This window comes from Lynx rufus, unplaced genomic scaffold (genome assembly GCF_022079265.1).
Source record: "Lynx rufus isolate CCGP_SWC_20201006 ecotype Redwood Valley unplaced genomic scaffold, mLynRuf1.p SCAF_9, whole genome shotgun sequence".
In the NCBI taxonomy this organism is placed as follows: Eukaryota; Metazoa; Chordata; class Mammalia; order Carnivora; family Felidae; genus Lynx; species Lynx rufus.
In genome coordinates, this window is record NW_025814897.1 from 101701124 (window position 1) to 101722717 (window position 21594).

General features: G+C 36.1%; 2 protein-coding genes across 2 annotated transcripts; both read left to right on the forward strand.

The window, feature by feature from the left end:
• The first annotated feature begins 4549 nt into the window (after nucleotides 1–4549).
• LOC124505452 (olfactory receptor 8K3-like) lies at nucleotides 4550–5491 on the forward strand. The gene has a single exon (XM_047071406.1). The coding sequence runs from the start codon at nucleotides 4550–4552 to the stop codon at nucleotides 5489–5491; it is 942 nt and encodes a 313-aa protein (XP_046927362.1).
• A 15140-nt stretch (nucleotides 5492–20631) lies between these two features.
• Nucleotides 20632–21594, forward strand: LOC124506058 (olfactory receptor 8K3-like). The gene has a single exon (XM_047072063.1). The coding sequence runs from the start codon at nucleotides 20632–20634 to the stop codon at nucleotides 21592–21594; it is 963 nt and encodes a 320-aa protein (XP_046928019.1).

Genomic DNA, 21594 nt, shown 5'->3' on the forward strand with positions numbered 1-21594 from the left:
TGAAATTAAAGAGAAAAACAAAATCAAAACAAGTGGTTACTGGTCAGTAACAGCAACTGACTATGCAATGAGAAGGATGGATACATAGCAAATGTCTGCCTTGAAAAGAAGGATAACTGAGAACAAAAATGAAAAGCAAGGAAATAGCATGTCACAGTTGCTTAATGCAGGATACTTATCCATGTACAATTTTAAAATAATGTAATACAACAGAAGTTATCAATTATCTACCATGTCACCAATCTGAGGAGACCTCTGTGGAAATGGGGACTCCCGGTGAGCCAGCCTTAAATATATGACATTTTAATCAAGAGTCCTATGCAGTGAAATGAAAAGTTAAGTATTAGTGAAAAATAAGAGGGAAGTAATAAATAAATAAGTAAATAAATAGTTAGGTGATAGATGGATAAATAAATAGATAGATGATATATTTTAGGTAGATGATAAATAGATGATAGATAGATAGATAGATAGATGATAGTTACATAGACAAATAATGGATATATAGATAATAGATGGATGCATAGATAGATTAGATAGATGATAGATAGATAGATGATAGTTACATAGACAAATAATGGATATATAGATAATAGATGGATGCATAGATAGATTAGATAGATGATAGATAGATAGATAGATGATAGATAGATAAATGATAATTTTATTCAGCGGTGAGTATGAATTGTCCCTGCCTATTAATGGACAAGCTCCAGGAAGTTTTTAATGCCTTCATATGCTTTAGCCATCGTAAACAAATTGCTCATCATCTCCTGAGGGAGAGTCTCAAAAGGTGAAGAGAACCCATAAATTGTTCTCAATATGCTATGGTAAGAAATACATATGAGAGTCAAGACAGAGGCTTCTCTACAGGAAAAAAATGACAGAAAACTGTGTGCCATCTCATACTGCCAAATATCCACAATGTTTCAGTGATGTTTGGTAAGTTCCATTTTAACTCCTTGGCAAAGCCCTAACAAAATGTAACTATGTCTGATTTTGTTTGCTTTGTCTGATTTTGTTTGGGTATAATTATCTCAAATAATATAACTGTAAAAAAATAAATATCAGGCACCCAGATGGTTCAGTTGGTTGGGCATCTAATGCTTGATTTCAGCTCAGGTCAAGATCCTGGGATCATGAGATCCAACCCCATATCATGCTCCCTGCAGAGCCTGTTTAGGATTCTGTCTGTCTCTCTCCTCTCTCCCCAGCTCACGCTCTCTCTCCTTCTCTCTATCTAAAATAAAGATGATAAATAAATAAATAAATAAATAATAAATATTCAGCAGAGATCATAAACTATGAAAGAGCAATTTGATTCTTTTTTGAAAATGTTTATTTTGAGAGACAGTGTGTGTATGTGAATGATAGACGGGGAGAGAGAGAGAGAGAGAGAGAGAGAGAGTCCCAAGCAGGCTCCCTGCTCAGCACAGAACCCAACTCGGAGCTTGATCCTCCACCTGTAGGTCATGACCTGAGGTGATATCGAGAGTGGGGTTCTTAACTGACTGAGCCACACTGCTACTCCTATTTGATTCTTTTTATAGAATTCTAAAGCTGGTGAGAGGAAATGTTTTTAACTTCCGCCACCTCATAGAAAAATTGGTACTTAAAAAGCGCTAATTATTTTTTTTTAGGCTTCCATGATTGTAAAGGAAACAAAAAAAAGCAGAAAAAAACTAACAAGCAAAACCCAAGATGTATACTGCATTTGGACTGCATTTACTGAATATATGTCTAATATGGTCATTTACTGATACCCATTATCATATTCCCGTCAGAAAAAAGGTGTGTGAATCGGTGTAGTGGAGAGTGTCAAGAGGTCACAAAGGTATAAGGAAGACTCAGGTAAGTTAAGGGGAAATTACATATAATTACCTTTGTATTTTAAGTTGTGGAATTGAATGTTTTTGTCTGCTTCTAGGTCACTCACGGACTTCAGCCTTGCAATTTTATTGCAAACAATATAGTTTCCTTTTTTTTTTCCTTCAAACAGGAGCACTGATGCCCACAATTTTTTTAACCAAACCTCATTCTCTTACCTTAACGTGCCATCTGCTTCCCACTCTGGCATAACTTCTTATCTGTGGGTGTTTAGGATATTTAGATACATTTTATGTGATTATATACAGGTGTATCTGCATTGTGTGCTCTATGATAGTTCGAAGGGTTTTCTGTGGACTTAATGTAGAGAAGGATTTCAAATCACCTCCAGGGATCCACGTATATCTCACCTTTAGTGTATTGTATTTTGTTTCTATGGTATTGTGTATCACAGTGACTTTCAACATTTTTTCTTTAAAGCATTCTACCCTTTAATTCAAAGGGATTTTTCATAAAACTTCTTTATGCGAACCTTCTGCCATGAATTTTTTTTCTCCTCCCAATTCCACCATGTTCCCTAACTTTCTTGCTTGGTAAAGTATACATGATTTATTACATACAAGTTAGTATCTTTATATTTTAATGGGAATGCCATAAAGAAAATAGTTGTTTGGTTTTTAGACAGAGAGTGAGAGAGAGACAGCATGAGCTGGGGGTTGGAGGGGGAGAAAGAGGGAGAGAGAGAGACTCCAAACAGGCTCCACACTTAGTGGGGAGCTGGACATGGGGCTTCATTCCAAGACCCTAGGATCATGACCTGAACTGAGATCAAGAGTTGAACACTCAACCGACTGGGCTATCCTGGTGCCCCAGAGGAAGAATAATATTTTAAGCAAATTCATACCCAAATAACTTATATTAAGACACTACTAAAATTGATACAGAAATTAAAAGATAAGTAACCCAAGGAGTCACAACACGATTATTCAAATGTTGTCATGGAAGAGTGGTGAGGTATGTCTTGCTTAAACAGTTCCTCACCTCTTCCTACGATAGCCTTGACAAAGAACTTCAGTCCCAGGCCAGAGAATGCACAGGTATATAAGTCAGGAAAGTAGAAACATTTCAGGTAAGTTGCTATCACTCTTAAAAACACCAGCTGGATAAAAAACGTTGAAAAAAAATTAAAAAAAAAAAAGGGGGTGCCTGGGTGGCACAGTCGGTTAAGCGTCCGACTTCAGCCAGGTCACGATCTCGCGGTCAGTGAGTTCGAGCCCCGCGTCGGGCTCTGGGCTGATGGCTCGGAGCCTGGAGCCTGTTTCCGATTCTGTGTCTCCCTCTCTCTCTGCCCCTCCCCCGTTCATGCTCTGTCTCTCTCTGTCCCAAAAATAAATAAAAAATGTTGAAAAAAAATTAAAAAAAAAAAAACACCAGCTGGGGTACCTGGGTAGCTCAATCGATTAAGTGTCCAACTCTCAGCTTGGCTCATGTCATAATATCCTGGTTTTGAGAGTTCAAGCCCCATCTGGGGCTCTGTGCTGTGACTGCAGAGCTTCCTTGGGATTCTCTGTCTCCCTCTTTCTGCCCCTTCCCTGACATGCTGTGTCTCTCAAAATAAATAAAAATAAACTTAAAAATTTTTTTAAAAACACAAGCAAACAAACAGAAACCCACAGTGTACTTGATATTTGAGAATTATTTCCAACTATTTCCATTGTCTACACAATAGCTCTTCAAGGAAATGTCAATTTTATGTATGAGAGTTTTATTGTCATATAGACTTTTATTCTCATATATCTCCTGGCATGTTTCACCACATAAAAAATAATTCCCACTGTGATCTGTCATACTTTTCTTATTCATACGCTTGTCAAATATCTGTCAAGTGTGTTAACGTTCCAGCCAGTTTCATAATAATACCTTTCATGTTTTAAGTAGTGGGTTTTATGCATTTGGGAAATTTGTGGTTTAAAAATTTTATTATATAATTGACATACGTATTAGGCCATATCATTGATGTATTTTATAAATGTCATCTTGTGATTGTATCCTATAAATCATAGAAATAATGATACTTTAAAGAATAGTAAAATAATCACCTATATCTTTGATCCCTAAATTTTTAACTTGATTTTTATTTTTGCCTTAGTATTCATATCTATGTACTTCTATCTATCTATCTATCAATCTATCTATCTATCCATCTATCTATTATCTATTATCTATCATCTATCATCTACCTATTTATCATTTCTCTCTCTCGTTCTCTCTCTCTCTCTCATCTATCTATTTAATTATATCATCAGAGTTTCTTAATTTTGTTACTGTTGTTATTCCTGGCTGAATATTGTTATGGCCTAGGTATTGGATATATTAAGATATTTAGCAGCTTAACTTGTGTCTAGCCATTAGAAGCTGGTAGAATCCTAACTCCCAGATGTGACAACCAAAATGTCTCTAGACAATGGAAAGTATTCATTGTGGAATAAAATGTGAATGGAATGAGAACCATTCATCTATTTCCATTTCCCTTTCTTTCTCTAAGTATGCATAGTAGTCTTTGTGACAGATGAGTTTATTTTCAAATATCCTAAATTGAATAGTTTGGATGTATCTTATTTATACTCATTTGGGATACTAAAACCTCTCCAAGGAGATAATACATGAAATCTATTGACTCTTATGATGTATCCATCCAGAATAGATTTTCTACTAAACCTGCATGGAAAAACATAATCTAACAGGGCTGAATGAATTCATTCTCATGGGAATCACAGACCGTCCTGAGCTGCAGGCTCCATTATTCGGGCTCTTCCTCATCATCTATGTGATCTCAGTGGTGGGCAACCTGGGCATGATCATCCTCACCAAGATGGACTCCAGGCTACAAACACCCATGTACTTCTTCCTCAAACACCTGGCTCTCACCGATCTGGGTTATTCAACAACTGTAGGACCCAAAATGCTAGTCAATTTTGTTGTGGATCAAAATACAATCTCCTATTATTTTTGTGCTATACAGCTCGCTTTCTTTCTTGTGTTCATCATTAGTGAACTTTTCATTCTGTCAGCAATGTCTTATGATCGCTATGTGGCCATCTGTCACCCTCTGCTCTACCCAGTCGTCATGTCACAAAGTGTGTGTCAGGTGCTGGTGGCAATCCCCTATCTCTACAGTGCATTTGTGTCTCTTCTAGTCACCATGAAGATTTTTAGTTCATCCTTCTGTGGCTACAATGTCATTAGTCATTTCTACTGTGACAGTCTCCCCTTGATATCTTTGCTTTGCTCAAATACACATGAAATTGAACTGATTATTCTGATCTTAGCAGGCTTTAATTTGATTTTTTCCCTTTTGATAGTTTTTGTGTCTTACCTCCTGATCCTTACAGCCATCGTCAGGATGAACTCTGCTGAAGGTAGGCACAAGGCCTTCTCTACCTGCGGGTCCCACCTGACAGTGGCCACAGTGTTCTATGGGACTCTGATATTTATGTATGTGCAACCTGAGTCCAGTCATTCCTTTGACACTGATAAAGTGGCGTCCATATTTTACACCCTTGTTATCCCCATGTTGAATCCTTTGATCTATAGCTTGAGGAACAAAGATGTAAAATGTGCCGTACAAACAATGTGGAAAAAGCTATGTAATCTTTTTTCTTAAAGTTTAGATACAATATTATCCCCGTAAGTTAGGATATGGGCTTCAAACTTTGTTCTGTATGTCACTAGAAGGAATCATAGGAAGCACAAATGTGTTCAACATACATTTGGAAGTTGTGTTCTAAGTGCCAATCACACTTCTATGTGTTGTAAATACGTTAGCATACAAACAGAAAAAATAGTTGCCTTCCTTGAGAGAGAGAGATGCATTATAAATATAATAATTAGGTACAATTTATAGTATAGTGGAATTTGTCAAGATTCCATATACCATAGGATATGGTCTTCCATGCAGGTAAAATAGTGGGTATGCCATGCAGGAGTGAGGAAGAAGAGGAGGCACAAAAAGAGAGTTCAAATGATTCTTGCGTTGTTCTCAACCAATAGAATGAATCTCCCAGTGTGTGTGTTTGTGTTTGTGCTTGTGTGTTTGTGTAAGCAAATTCTTCTCCTTTAGCCTTTATACTCTTCTTATGGCATGTGTTGAAATCAAACTTCAAGGCTTCAAGGAGGCTCAAAGTAGCACTATGATTGGAAGTCATCAGTCATGTGAATTCGCTCAAACGCCCCAGCACCACGTGGGGGATTTCGAGGTCCTGCTCTTCTCATCAGTTGCAGTTGTTTCTATAGATAAGCCCTAGAAAGTCTATTGACTCAACATACTTAGATATGTAGTAACTCACGACATCAGTGCCGCATTTCATCTGTCTTAATCAGTCCATTTCTCTATACCAGTAGATATACAAATTAAGATCAATTTTCTTGATTATAGTTAAAAACACTCCATTATATACTTTAAAGATGCTAAGAGAGTAAATCTTAAATATTATCCATGCAAAAAACAAATGGTACTCATGTGACATGCTGGAGACTTCAGCCAATGTTAAATTTTAGTCATATTTCAACACATAAGTGTATCAACACACTGTACATCTTAAACTTACACAATGTTATATGTCCTTTATACCTCAATAAAGCTGGAGAAAAGAAAGATAAATTTCTTGAGGTCTCCCATAGAAGCTTCCAATTTTTTTATTTTATGGTTTATTGGGGTCTTGATCTCTAAGTGATGTGTTTGTCTAATGAGGTTGTTACACTTTCTTATCTCTGAAAAATAAAAATACTTATAGCTTAAAATTCATTTTCTAATTGGTTTTGTGTCTTTGCATAAGAAGTCTATTCTATGTTGAATTAGGTTTGTTGCCTTTTTCATGGGATAACTTTTTTGGTATTGGTTCTTATAAGCTTGTGATATATTTTTATTGGGATCCACTGTTTCACTGCATTGATTTGATGATCCCTAGCTAAGAAGCACAAAGAGATAATCCCATAATTTGGCCTATACTATATTTCTAGTGAAAGTTTAGTAAGGTATGAAACAACTTATATAGTATAGGTTACACATCCTGGAAAACTTCCTCCTAACCATTCTGAATTTCCACCTTTTGTTTACTTCTAGCATTTTTATCACTCATGGAAATTTACTTACATCACAGAGAGATTGGGCTGTTTTCTCTGTCCTCCATCATGGAATAAAATATTCTATATAGTCAGTCAAATTTGAATCAAAATAACTCTTTGGAACAAAAAACTCCACTATATGTATATCTTTATCTGAGGATACACTAAAGAATTTATGTCATTATTTTTTTTAATTTATTAAGAAGAAATATGCACTGATCATGAATTCTGGAATATAAATACATGGAAATATTTTGTTTCCTAGAGGCAAAAACTCATTATTGGTGGCTGCCAAGATTATGAAAATGCTTACACTGATATTTTTGGTTATATATTTCCCCATATTATCCTTAGTAAATGATTATAACTTTTGAAATAGAAGAAGGTAAAAGTCTCCAATACCTGAATTTGAAAACTATAAGCTAACTCTACATAACCTGCTATCCCACATCTAAAACAAATCTTGTACCTTTCATATTCCCTCAAATGATAAACCAGAAACAGAACAAAATACATTGAGATTTACAAATTTTAATGATATATTTTATTTTAGAAGTTAGTCTATATTTTACTATTAAGTACACCTATAAATAATTTCAGGAAGTATAATATTTTCCATAAAATGGAAAAATTAAAAAATCAATGCTTGGTACATAACTGAAATTTGCATATGATATTATGAAGAATGTTACAAATTTACATATTAATCAAAGATGATTCAGAAAGATTGACAAAATTTAGAATATAAAAGGTAGAAAAAATTTAGAGACACTACGGGTGTCTTTAAAAAATCTGTGTTTTAGGTTAGGATATTAAGAATAGGTGTGTTATATATTTTCATATTTATGGACCCTAAGAAATACTGTATTAAAAAATTCAGGATGAAAGGAATCTCAATATGGAAATATTTATGAAAAATAACTGTCACCAGTCCAAAATCAAGCCCAGGAGTCGACTGGGAAACTCTACTAAATGTTAGGTAAAACGAATAACCAATTACCATACATTTTCTTCTAGAAAACTGAAGTGAAAAGTCAATTTTCTTTGAGGAGTGCTTTCCCTTAATATTAAAAGCAAAAAACATCATAAGGAAAGAAAACAACAGAACAATATAAGTTATGATTGCTTACGCAATGGTTCCAAGAGTTCCAGCAAATGGAATCTAGCAGTAGGTAAAAACAATCATGCGCAGAATTAGGCTTACCCCAGAAATGTACAGATGATTTGACAGTCAAAAATAAAATCACCATATTAAAAATGAGAAGAGGAAAAAAAAGTTGGCATCTCAATAAATGCAGCAAAACATTTTAAAGTTTCAATATCCATTAAAAATACAAACTTTGACCATACTAGTATTAAGTGGGGTTTTAATGTTTGTTAAAAATAAAAACTTTGGCCATGCTAGTGTTAAATGGGACTTCTTAAAACTGATAAGGAGCACTGATGAAAAACCTACATAGACCTACATATACATAAACCAGTATATCGCATATTAAAAGAATGAAATACATTTCCATAAGAACACAAGCAAGACAAGGAGGACTCTTCTTTCTGATTCTGTTCAACATTGTGTCGGACTTCATGTTCAACACAACATGGCAAGGAAAAAATAAATACATAATAGAGAGTCTACAGATTGGAAAGGAGGAAGCAAAACTTCCTTTGTTTATTAGCAAACGACAGGATTGTACAGGTAGAAATCTAATGGAGCCTACAGAAAAAAAGTAATGGAACTGAAAAGTGAATTTATTGTGGTTTCAAAAAAGAGGATCAGTATGCAAAATAATGGTTAATTTCTATAGACTACCCAGGAAAAAGTAGAAATGGAATTTCAAATACCTGCTACGAACATATCAAAACTATAAAATACTTAAAGATAAACATGAAAAAAAATATTTGTACACATAACTAAAAATAATCCTTATAAGCCACTAAAGAATATGTAAGTAAGTGAGAGAGAAGCTATGTTTATTTTCTGGAATATTCAATGTTGTTGAAAAAATTTCTCAAATGTATCTATAGATTCAAGGCAACTCCAACAAAAACCCAAGCAGGCATTATTTTTTGGTAAGCACTGGGAAGCTGAAACTAAAATACAGAAAGAAATGCAAAGACCTAGAATAGCTGAATTGACTTAAAAAAAGAGACAGAGTTGTAATATAAACATTATGAAAAACACTAACTGATTGCAAGCCTCATTCCAAAGCTACAGTTGTCAAAAGGGTTTGGCACTGGTATAAAAATTGATGATTAGATCAATGAAACAAAACTGATAGACCAGAAAAGGACCCATGCATATGTGAACAACAAATTTTCCACAAGGTCAAAGAAAAAGGCCATTTGTTGAAGAAAGAACAGATCTTTCAACAAATGATGATGGACTAATTTTATATATACATATATATACATGTGTATACTTGTATATGTACATATCTACAATATATATATACATATATAAAATATATTTTAAATATATTTTAAAATATATGTATATATATATACATCATATATATACATGCATATATATATAAACTATATATACACAAAATATTGAATGGTGACCCATAATTCATATAAAGATTCACCTAACATGGATCACAGATATAAATATAATACCTAAAATCTAAAAATTTCAGGAGAAAACATAGTGGAAAATATTCATGATTTTGGGTTGCATGAAGACTGCTTAGATACAACACCCAAAGTAAAACCAACAAAATAGAATTTTGATACATTGTACAACATGAAAATGAAATCTTCTACTCTTCAAAAGATACTCTTAAGAGGGTGTAAAACCAATTTATGTTCTGGAAGATAAGAGTTTCAAGTAACGTATTTCGTAAAAGACTCATTCCACAACATACACAGAGATCTCAAAACTCAATGGTAATAATAATTGCCCTCCTGAATGGGCAAAACATTTGGAAAATACTTCACCAAATAGCACCTGGGTGGCTCAGTCGGTTAAGCATCGGCTCAGGTCGTGATCTTGCAGTTTGTGACTTCGAGCCATGCAACAGGCTGTGTGCTGACAGCTCAGAGACTGGAGCCTACTTCAGATTCTGTCTCCCTCTCTCTCTGCCCCTACCCCTCTCAGTCTCTTCTCTCTCCCTCTCAAAAATAAATAAACATCAACAAAAAATTTAAAACCTCAATGAGATAACAGTCTAGATCTATTAGAATACCAGGATGTTGGTGAGTATACAGAAAACTAGAATCTTTCATGCATGTTTGATGGAAAAGTAAAATAGTATCAATATTTGAAAATAGTTTGTTATAAGCATCAGTGTCTTAAAACTTAAACATAAATTTAATACATTATTGAGACTTTCCACTCTCACGCTTTTTCTATAAGAGAAATGGCAACACATCTTATAAGACCTGTATCCAAATGCCCATAGCAACTGGAAGATTCAGAACAAGTCACTTCCAAATGTGTTGCTTTGGCATATTGATTACTTTGAGCTAAAGATGCAGAAAACACAGGTAGCGCAAGACGGGCACTCTGAACTTCCTTTTTCCCTCTGAAAGCAGAAAATGAAATTCCCATGTGAACAATGACCACCTTATACCAGAAGGAAAACCATTCTCATCACCAGAGACCGAGGCTCGAAGCCAGAAGAAACCTGTGCAGAGCCTGATAAAATAATTCTTACCTGTTTTTAGTCCCCCTAAATATTTTAATCTTCTACAATAGCCACTATTTTTCCATTTATTTTATTATCTTTTTAATTTTTGGTATTTATTTACTTTTGAGAGGGCAAGACACACAGAGAGAGACATGAGCAGGGAGAGGCAGAGAGAGGTGGAGACACAGAATCCGAAGCAGGCTCCAGGCTCTGAGCTGTCAGCACAGAGCCTGATGCGGGGCTTGAACTCATGAACCGCGAGATCATGACCTGAGCCGAAGTCAGACACTCAGCCAACTGAGCCACCCAGACTCCTTGCCACTATGTTTTTTAATGTTTATTTATTTGGAGAGAGAGAGAGAGAGAGAGAGAGAGAGAGAAGATCCCAAGCAGATTCGCACTGTCAGTGCGCAGCCTCATGCCGGGCTCAAATCCACAAACAATTGATCATGACCGACCTGAAACCAAGAGTCAGACCAACTGAGCCACCCAGGTACCCGCCCCTACAAATGCCACTCTTTGTTTAACTTAGTAGATAAATACTTGATCCTGCCAGTTCGCTGGGTTTTCATACTTCTTGTGAAGACTCCCACATACATGTAAAAATTTACTAAACAAAATCTGTATGCTTGTGTCCTATTATCTCTTGTGCCAGTTAGATCTCAGGCCAAGGTGGAAACGTTAAGGTGGTAAACGAGAAATTTTTCTTCCCCTTCAGTTTTTAAGTTTTATTTGTAATGGCCTCAAACTAGAAACAAGCCAAATGTCCATGAGAATGGACCGTAGGATATCCAAGCAAGTGAATGCTACTCTCAGTGAAGAGAAGGAGGGAAACAAACCACAAGAGACTCTTAAAAATAGAGAACAAACTAAGAATTGATGGGGGGGGGCGGGGGCTGGAGATGGGCTAGATGAGGGATGGGAATTAAGGAGAGCACTTGTTGTGATGAGTACTGGGTATTGTGTATAAGAGATGAATCACTGAATTCAACTCCTGAAACCAATATTGCACTGCATGCTAACTAACATTTAAATTTTTTAAAAAAGTAATAAATTATTGGTACATCCAAAAATATGGATGATCTCAGAATACTTCTGCTGAGTAAAAGATGGCAAAACAAAAAGGCTAAGTAATTTACAATTACATTTACAAAAAAAATCTAAAAATGCAAAATCACCTATATTTACATAAAGCAGATCAAACAATTCCCAGAAAGTGCAAGAAAAACACATAGAATATTTACAACTTGGAAATCAAAACAACAAAAAAAATGAAATGATCCTTACATGCAAATGATATGTTATCTAATGAAAAAAATCTCCACGAATCTGAAAAACAAAAGTTTAAAACAACTGTGAGTTCAGTAAGGTAACATGATATATGATTAATGAACAAATATTATATAGTATTATATATAATATTATATATTATATAATACTATATATTATATACAATAAGTATTATAATTTACATATATTCCAAACTAAATAAAAAATAAAACATTCAAAATTCATCACGTATACTGAAATATGTAATTAGAAACAAGCAAATCATGTACAAGATCTATATGCAGAAAAGTACAAAGTAGTAAAGAAATCAAAAAAAGATCTGAATAAATTAGAAGGCACATTGAGTTCAGAGATTAGAAGACTCAATACAGTAAAAATATCAATTCTTTACAAACCAATCTATAGATTTAATGTAAACTTAGCAAGATTTTTGTAGTAGCAACTTATACTGAAATGTACATGACAGTTTAAGGACCTAGCAGAGATGAAACACATTTTAAAACGGAGCATAATGAGGGTCTTCTGCGTGGCTTAGTCAGTTAAGAAACTAACCCTTGATTTTGGCTCAGGTCATGATCTCATGGTTTGTGAGATAGAGCCCTGCGATGAGCTTTGCCCTGGCAGCATGGAGCCTGCTTAGGATTCTCTCTCCCTCCTTCCCCCCCTCTTGCTTTTTCTGAAAATAAGTAAACATTTAAAAAATAACAATAAAATAAAATAAAATGTAGCATAGTGAGAAAGAAAACAATCCACTCCATGTAGAGATTTACTACATAGCCACAATAATCAAGTCCGTGGGACTTTGGTGGAGATACCACCACATAAATGAATCTCACATAAATGGACAGAACTAGACCTCTATTCTGTCAACTAAACAGTTCAACTAAAATTTTATAAAGATGCAAAAGTTCAGCTAAAATTTTATAAAGATACAAAGGTTGTTCAAAAGAAGTGAATAGCCTTAAAAAAATAGTGGTGCTGTATTTGGGAATACAGAGGCAAAAAATAAACAAATAATGCTAACTTAAACCTTATACAAAAATTTAACAAAAAAATGAATAGCAAGTTAAATGGAAAATGGCAAACTATAAAACGTTTTGATAAAAACGTAGGGGAAAACCTGTATTTGGGACCTCAGGCCAGTGAAGAGCTTATAGACATGACATCAAAAGCATAAACTATAAAGACAGTAAAGCCTTGGTTTGCAAGCATAATTCTTTCTGGAAACATGCTTGTATTCCAAAGCACTTGTATATCAAAGTGAATTTCCCCATAAGAAATAATGGAAACTCAGATGACTCATTCCAGAACCCAAAAATATTCATATAAAAATGATTACCATACTGTAACATAATACAAAATAATAAAATACAAAATGTAAAGAAAAATAAACAAATTAACCTGTACTTACTTTTGAAAACCTTTGTGGCTGGTGTGAGGGAGACAAGGGAGGGGAAGGTTATTGTGCAGGATGACATTTCCTATCACTGCTGGAATCCCTGCTGTCTATTGGCTCAATGGAATCTTTTTCTTTTTGTGCAACTTTAACAATGAACCTATGCAATGACACTTGCTTTTGCCTCCTTTTGAAGATTTCATGGAAATATGGCATTGCCCTGTCATTAAACAGATCCATCGCTTGCACTGCTACAGCCTTATTCAGGTGGTGCTTTTCTACAAAATTTTGAAGCCTTTCCCACATTTTACACGTCTCCCTAATCTCATCAGAAGCAAGGGATTCCTCCGCCCTTTTCTCCTCCTCCTCTGCAGACGAGATCTCCTCCGTAACCTCTTCTGGTTGCTCCCAATGCAGATCCATCAGTTCGCCGGTGGTCAGCTCCTGGCCATGTTCCTCCACCAGCTCCTGAATATCGTCCTCATTCACCTCCAGTCCCCTGGTCTTCTCCAAGGACACAATGTCACTGACAACAGGTGGCTCTTATTCATGAGCAAGGCCCCTCTAAGACATGTCCGAGAACACAATCAGGCCAGTTTTCTCCACGTAGAACTGAGGGTTCTTGGTGGCCCCATCCCAGGCTTTTTTGATGATCTTGAGGTAGTTTGCAATGTGGAAATGATTTTTCCAAAACTCTCAGAGGGTTAGGTTTGCTCCTTGGGTCGCCTCAAAGCACTGCTGAAATAGTGCTTTGGTATAAGGCTTTTTAAAGTTCAAAATGACCTGCTGATCCATGGGCTGGAGCATTGGAGTGGGGTTGGGAGGAAGGAACTTGACATTAACGAATCGAATTCCTCCAGGAAGACATCATCCAAGTCTGGAGAATGAGCAGGAGCATTATCCATAACCAGCAAGGCTTTGAGCAGCAGATTCATTTCTAAAAGGTATTTCTTCCCTGAAGGACTGAAGACCTCATTGATCCACTCAGCAAACAAGATGGCAATGACCCAAGCCTTGCTGTTGGACCTCCACATCACGTTTAACTGGCTCTTCTGCACCTTGCATTTCTTGAAGCTTCATGGATTCTCAGAATGATACATGAGTCGGGGGTTGACTTTGAAATCCCTGCTTGCCTTAGCACAGAGCAAGAGGGTGAGATGGTCTTCCACGGGCTTGTGACCAGGCACTGTATTTTCTTCTTCTGTAAGGTCAGTCCTCTTTGGCATCTTTTTCCAAAAAAGCCCCATCTCATTTCAGTTAAAAACTTTCCCCGGCAGGTAACACTCAGAAACTATGAACCTGTGGAATTCAGTAGCAAACACCTCAGCTTCCTCAGCATCTGAACTGACAGCCTGTCCATGCTTCACAACAATATGGATGCCACCTCTCTAAAATTACCAAACCATCCCCTGCTTGCCTTGAAGTCTTCTTTGTTTTCTGTTGATGTGCGTGGCAGTTTACTCACGAGGTTGGTGTACGAGGCCTTTGCCTTCCTGCAGATAAAGTTCTCAGTCATAGTATCACTTGCCAGTTACTTCTTGTTCATCCAAACCAGGAGCGACTTTTCTACATCTTCCAGAACACATCGACATTGCTTTAATATTCTCATGACTCCTTTTGTGGCATCTAGCCCCCTTGTTTCTTCTTTCTTCTTTAATATTGTGCAAGTGGTCAACATAGACTTCTTATAAAATCTTGTAATTTCGGCCACTCACATACCTCATTTGTACTTCTCCATGATTTTCTTCTTAACTTCCACCTTGATCTTCTCCTTCTTCTCACCACCTTTCTTTTCAACTTTTTCTGCATGGGGACTATTGTATACTCTTGCACAATTATTGACTACAGTATGGTATTTATAAACTCTTGTCATATACTGTATCTAATATAACTGTCAGTAAGGCAGCAAAGGAAAGGGTCTGCAGTCAGCCTGACCTAGAAGGAGGCAAAGCATTCCTAAGCTTACCCTTGTATGGAAAAGCAAAGAATTTCCCATAGGTTCTTTGAAGTGAGAATAAATGCACTAGAGCCAGTTGTGGGCACCTTCCAATGTTCTGAAAAATCACCAATGTTCTGCCAAACACCACGGCCTGGGAAAAGGGAGAAAACACCCTTTTCTCTTCCTACTTCCATCCAAGCATGGAAGATGATCACCCACAATCCTACAGCAAGAGATAAAGATAGAGATAGAGAGAGAGAGAGAGAGAGGAACCATTGGCTCAATTGTGATCATGTGATGTTTGGCATCATGTACTACTTGTTATGCAAGACATCACTCATTTATCAAGTTAAAATTTATTTAAAATGTTTGCTCTTCTTGGAGAACACTCGCAGAACAGGTTACTTGAAATCCAAGGTTTTACTGTACTGGTAAACTGGACTTGATCCAAATTAAAACAACCTATAAATCTCACTCTTGGATACCCATCCCAAGGGAATGAAAATCTGTGTTCACATAATCATGTTTAAGTGAACATTTACAGATGTTTTACTCTTAATAGTTGAAAACTGGAAAGAACTCAAATGCCTTTCAGTGAATGAATGATTAAATTAATCAATACTGTGCAATACTGCTCAGTAACAAGAAAGGAACAAATGATTTATATACACAAAATACAAGTGAATCTCAAGAGAATTCTGGTGAGTTAAAAAATTCAATCTAAAAAGATTAAAAATGGTAGGGGCACCTGGGGGTCTGTTTGTTGAGCATCCAACTTTGGCTCAGGTCATGATCTCACGGTTGGTGGGTTCGAGCACTGCCTCCAGCTTGCTGCTGTCAGCTCAGAGCCTGCCTTGGATCCTCTGCCCCCTCTTTTTCTGCCCCCCCTCACATATTCTCTCTCTCTCTCTCTCTCTCTCTCTCTCTAAAAAATGAATGAACATTTTTTTACAAAATTACAAATGGATTTTTTTTTATTTTAGAGAAGGAGCATGAGAGTGTGCATGAGTGGGAGAGGGGCAGAGGGAGAGAGAGAATCTTAAAGCAGACTTCATGCCCAGGGCAGAGCCCCACGCAGGGCTCCCTCCCATGACCCAAAGATCATGACCTGAGCCAGAATCAAGAATGGAACCCTTAACAGATTGAGACCCTCAGGCACCCCACAAATGGTATATTATTTATAAAACATATTTATAAAAGATAAAAATATAATGATGGAAAAGAGATCATTGGTTGCCAGGAATTAGTAACAGTGGCAGAAGTGGAGGTGGGAGGTGTCGCTATAAGGAGACAGCTGAATGGAATTTTGTGGCAAGGGAATAGATCTATTTAAGGTTGAGGGTTAACAGAATGGAATCACTGAAATGGTGCAATATGCAGTAAAAGGAAAAAAAGCAAAAATACAAGAGAACGATGAACAGACAGTTGGAAATTTGCAATAAAGTGAGGAATAACAGTAACTAATTTCTGTCCCTTCAGGAAAAGTAAAAACAATAAGAGCCACCAATCAAAGAAGCAGCATCTCATATTTGCATAATGTATTCTTTCGATACCCTAAAAACTTAAAAATAAGGTCATAGGACAGTGTGTAAACACTTCTCCGCTGCGCTATTCATTTCAAGAGACCATTGTGAAAATGCAGATTCCTTTTGGGATGCCCTATAGATATGATATTTTAATCAAGAGTCCCATGCATACAAATGGAAAGGTAACCAAGAGTAAAAAAATGGAAGGAAGGAAGGAAGGAAGGAAGGAAGGAAGGAAGGAAGGAAGGAGAGAGGAAGGAAGGAATTCAGAAAGGAAGTCAAAAAGAAAGAAAAGAAAGACAGAGAGAAAAGACAATAAATACACATTTTCTCTGATAATTAAAGGACAACCTCCAGACATTTTGTTATGCTCACAAATACTTTTGGGATAATCTCCTCAGGGAGAGTCTCAAAAGCTGAAAAAAAAAGCCATAAATTGCTCTCAATATGCCATGTAAGAAACGCAGAGGGAGTCAAGACAGAGGCTTCATTCCAGGTAAAATGATAGAAGATTTCATGGGGTATCTTATGTTACCAACACCAACAATGATCAAGTGACGTAGGAAAAGTTCGGCTTGAATTCAATAGCAAAGCTGTAGCAACAAGTTGCCATTTATGTTTTAGTATTTTTTGTTTGGTTGGGGGGATTTTGTTCTGTTCTGTTTTCATTTTTGCTTTTATTACTCCATAATGCCTAAGCAGGAATAGGATGCCTACCCTTTTCTCTTCCTACTGTGCGAGTATTTTTACCTGGATCGACAAACTATTCATGGAAACATCACGCTATTGCTTACAAAATATTCATTTTACAGAATTAATTGTATCTCCAATGCAGACAGAAACAGAGATCAAGTGAAGCGTAAATAAAGAGATACTCGTTTTTAAAACTTGGCGAAATTAAGAGGCCGCAGGTGCTCCGTCTTTCATTTTGAGGTCCTTCCAAACTCTTAGTTATTTAGTGACCCCAGGCTCTTTTTTGTGACCCTTTCCATATAACTTAAGATTTAGTGATTATTTAAATAAAAATATAAATATGATTCTTTCCAGATCTCTTGATGAGACAGGAAAGGGAGAGAGGGTATTCTACCTCACACTGACATGTGAAAAGCATTATTTGGAGACTTGCAGACTTTCAGGTACCCCGTTTTATGGCAATGATACGGTGTTCAGCATGTGCTACAATGTGAGTGGAATTTAATGGGAAGCAGATATAATTATTTCAAAGAATACAGTTTAAAAAAAATAACAATTGGTATTCAACAAAAATGTTACACTGTGAACAATTTGGTCCTTTCCCTAGAACTCTAAAACTTAGAGAAAAATAAAACAAAACGTGTTGATCTTTCCTTACCTTAGAGAAAACTTGGAACATACCAAGTATGCTTTTTCTTAGTCTTTCATATTTTTAAAATGAAACAAAACAAACAAAAGTTAAGATTGATACCACTCCTTATTGAATTTGCAGAAGATATTTTTCTAAAATTACTATCGACTGATACATGCTTCCGTCTTTATGATGGAAGAAAGGTGTGTGCATCAAGGCAAGGCAGGTTATCAGGATGTCACAATATTGGCAGCAATATTTTAAATGAGTTAAGCGCAAATTTTATGTACCCATTTTTTATTTAATGTTTTATTTACACTTGTATGTTTTTATTTTCTTATAGATCAGAGACTGCTGTAAGTATGTAATGTAACTACATTATAATGTATCGATTATGTCACAATGTATGTTTCATTATATCTAGTATCATTTCTATTTTTTTTTCTTAAGGAAGTATTCATACTGGCAATATTTTAAATTTAATACTTCTCTTGCCTTAATCTGCCATCCCCTTCTTACTGTTATATTCCTAATCTGTATATTGTTAGGGATATTTAGTTACATTTTTATTTGGTTAAAACGTATATCTGTGTTTTGTGTTATATTATAGTTTGGAGAAGTTCCTGTGGCCTTAAGGTCTAGAAGAACTTAAAGGAATATCAAAGAATCCATGTATATCTCATCTTTAGTGCATTTAATTCACCTCCATGGGAACTTTAAACAGTTTTTTAAAGTACAATGTCTCTTTATCCAAAGGGAGTTTTTTTTATGAATCTTTATTATATGAAAACAATGCCCACGGCTGCTCATTCTCCCAATGGGCCCAGATTTCCTCATTCTCTTTGGGTTCTCGCATGATGAAGTGTATTTGATTTGTCATGTGCATGTTAGTACATGACTATAATTGACATGAAAATGTTCCTTGGGGAAGATTACTTTTTTTAAGAAAATTTATATCAAAAGAAACTTATTTTTATATTTTGTCAAAACAGTTAAGGAAATTAGAAGGCAAGTAATTAAAAGAATATCACCTTGACTGTCCAATGTAGTTATGGAGAAGGGGCTCAGGGTAGGGCCTGCATTAAGCTGCATTTGATCGTACTTGACGTATTCTGCACCTGTTCATCCTCATAGCATGGACAAAGAAGATATTTCATAGTCCAGAAGAGTTTACCTACAAATATGTGATGAGACCTGCTTTGAGCTAAGTTAGTGCTACCATTAAAAAAAAAAAAAGAAGAAGAAGAAAAAACTGGGGCATCTGGGTGGCTCAGTCGGTTAAGTGTCCAACTGTTGATCTTGGCTCAGGTCATGATCTCATAGTTCATGAGTTTGAGCCCCACACAGAGTTCTAGTCCAATGGCATGAAACTTCCTTGGCATTCTGTCTCTTCTTCTCCCTGTCCCTCCTCTATCTCTTCCTGTCTCAAAATAAATAAATAAACTTAAAAAAATAATACAAGCAAACAAACACTACGTACATGATTTTCAAGTAGCACCGGCACATTGCATCATTCAATTTTCATTTATCCCTCTCAAGAGCCCTACGCAAGGAAGTATTGTTTTGTATATGAGAATGAAGAGTTTTAGCTAAGTTAGATTACTGGCCCAGAGTAGCCCTCATATATGCCATAAGTGGAGGTATAACAGACCTTATCTATATAAATCTACCTCATATATTTATGCCACAAAGACAAATCATTCTCAGCTGTAATCCATTATAGTTTTTTTTTTAATTTATACACATGCCCACACACACAGTGCCAATTGTGACAACTGTGTCACCCTGTATCACCTGTAGGTGTAAAGGATTTTATGGGAATATGTATCGAAGTAGTGGGTTCTGTATATTTTTGAGAATTGGGGATTTTAAATTTTTATTGTATTTATTATATAATTGTATAATTGATTATATATTGACGTGTATATTAAGTTATAGTATTAACTACAATTTATAAATGCCGCTGTGTAATTGCAATTATATCAACGACTAATTGAAAACTTTAAAACATTGTACTGTATGGTTTCTATGTGTTACAGTCAAATTTTTAACATAGTTTTGATTTAAAAAAATTTTCCTGTGTGTACCTATGTCTATATCTATATCTATATTTATATACATATATGTTTTTGTATCTACCTAGTATCTATTTCTCTCTCTCTTATTTATCTACTTATCTATCTATACCATTCTGGTCTCTCAAACTTGGCATTATTGCTATTTCTAACTGAATATTGGGTATTGCAGGCTGTTTAGAAACAAAACTGACCTCTAATCATCACAAGCCCACAGAGCCCCACCTTCCAGTTGTGACAACCAAAATGTCTTCTAGATATCGATAAAACGACATTCAGTTACAATAAAATTGCCTCCAGTTGAGGACCACTGACTGTCTATGTTTATGTTATACTAGCCTTGGGGGAGATGGCTGCATTTTCAAATATCTGAAATTGGAAAGTTTGGATGTATTTTATTTACATGAGTTTTGCATACTAAATTTCACCCAGGTGATAGCACATGAAATCTACTGACCATGCTGATATCTCTATCCAGAATAGGTTTCCTGATAAGTCTGCATGGAAACACATAATCTAACAATGCTCAATGAATTCATTCTCATGGGAATCACAGACCGTCCTGAGCTGCAGGCTCCATTATTTGGGCTCTTCCTCATCATCTATATGATCTCAGTGGTGGGCAACCTGGGCATGATCATCCTCACCCAGATGGACTCCAGGCTACAAACACCCATGTACTTCTTCCTCAAACACCTGGCTCTCACCGATCTGGGTTATTCAACAACTGTAGGACCCAAAATGCTAGTCAACTTTGTTGTGGATCAAAATACAATCTCCTATTATTTTTGTGCTATACAGCTCGCTTTCTTTCTTGTGTTCATTGTTAGTGAACTTTTTATTCTAACAGCAATGTCCTACGACCGCTATGTGGCCATCTGTCACCCTCTGCTCTATCCAGTCATCATGTCACAAAGGGTGTGTCAGGTGCTGGTGGCCATCCTCTATCTCTACAGCACATTTGTGTCTCTTATAGTCACCATAAAGATTTTTAGTTCGTCCTTCTGTGGCTACAATGTCATTAGTCATTTCTACTGTGACAGTCTCCCCTTGATATCTTTGCTTTGCTCAAATACACATGAAACTGAAATGATTATTCTGATTTTAGCCGGTTTTGATTTGATTTCATCCCTTTTGATAGTTATTGTGTCTTACCTCCTGATCCTCGTAGCCATCGTCAGGATGAACTCAGCTGAGGGTAGGCACAAGGCCTTCTCCACCTGCGGGTCCCACCTGACAGTGGCCACCGTGTTCTATGGGACTCTGATATTTATGTATGTGCAACCTGAGTCCAGTCATTCCTTTGACACTGATAAAGTGGCGTCCATATTTTACACCCTTGTTATCCCCATGTTGAATCCCTTGATCTATAGCTTGAGGAACAAGGATGTAAAATATGCAGGACAAAGGATGTGGAAAAAAATATGTAATTTTTTTTTTCTTAAAATGCACCGTCTAACATGA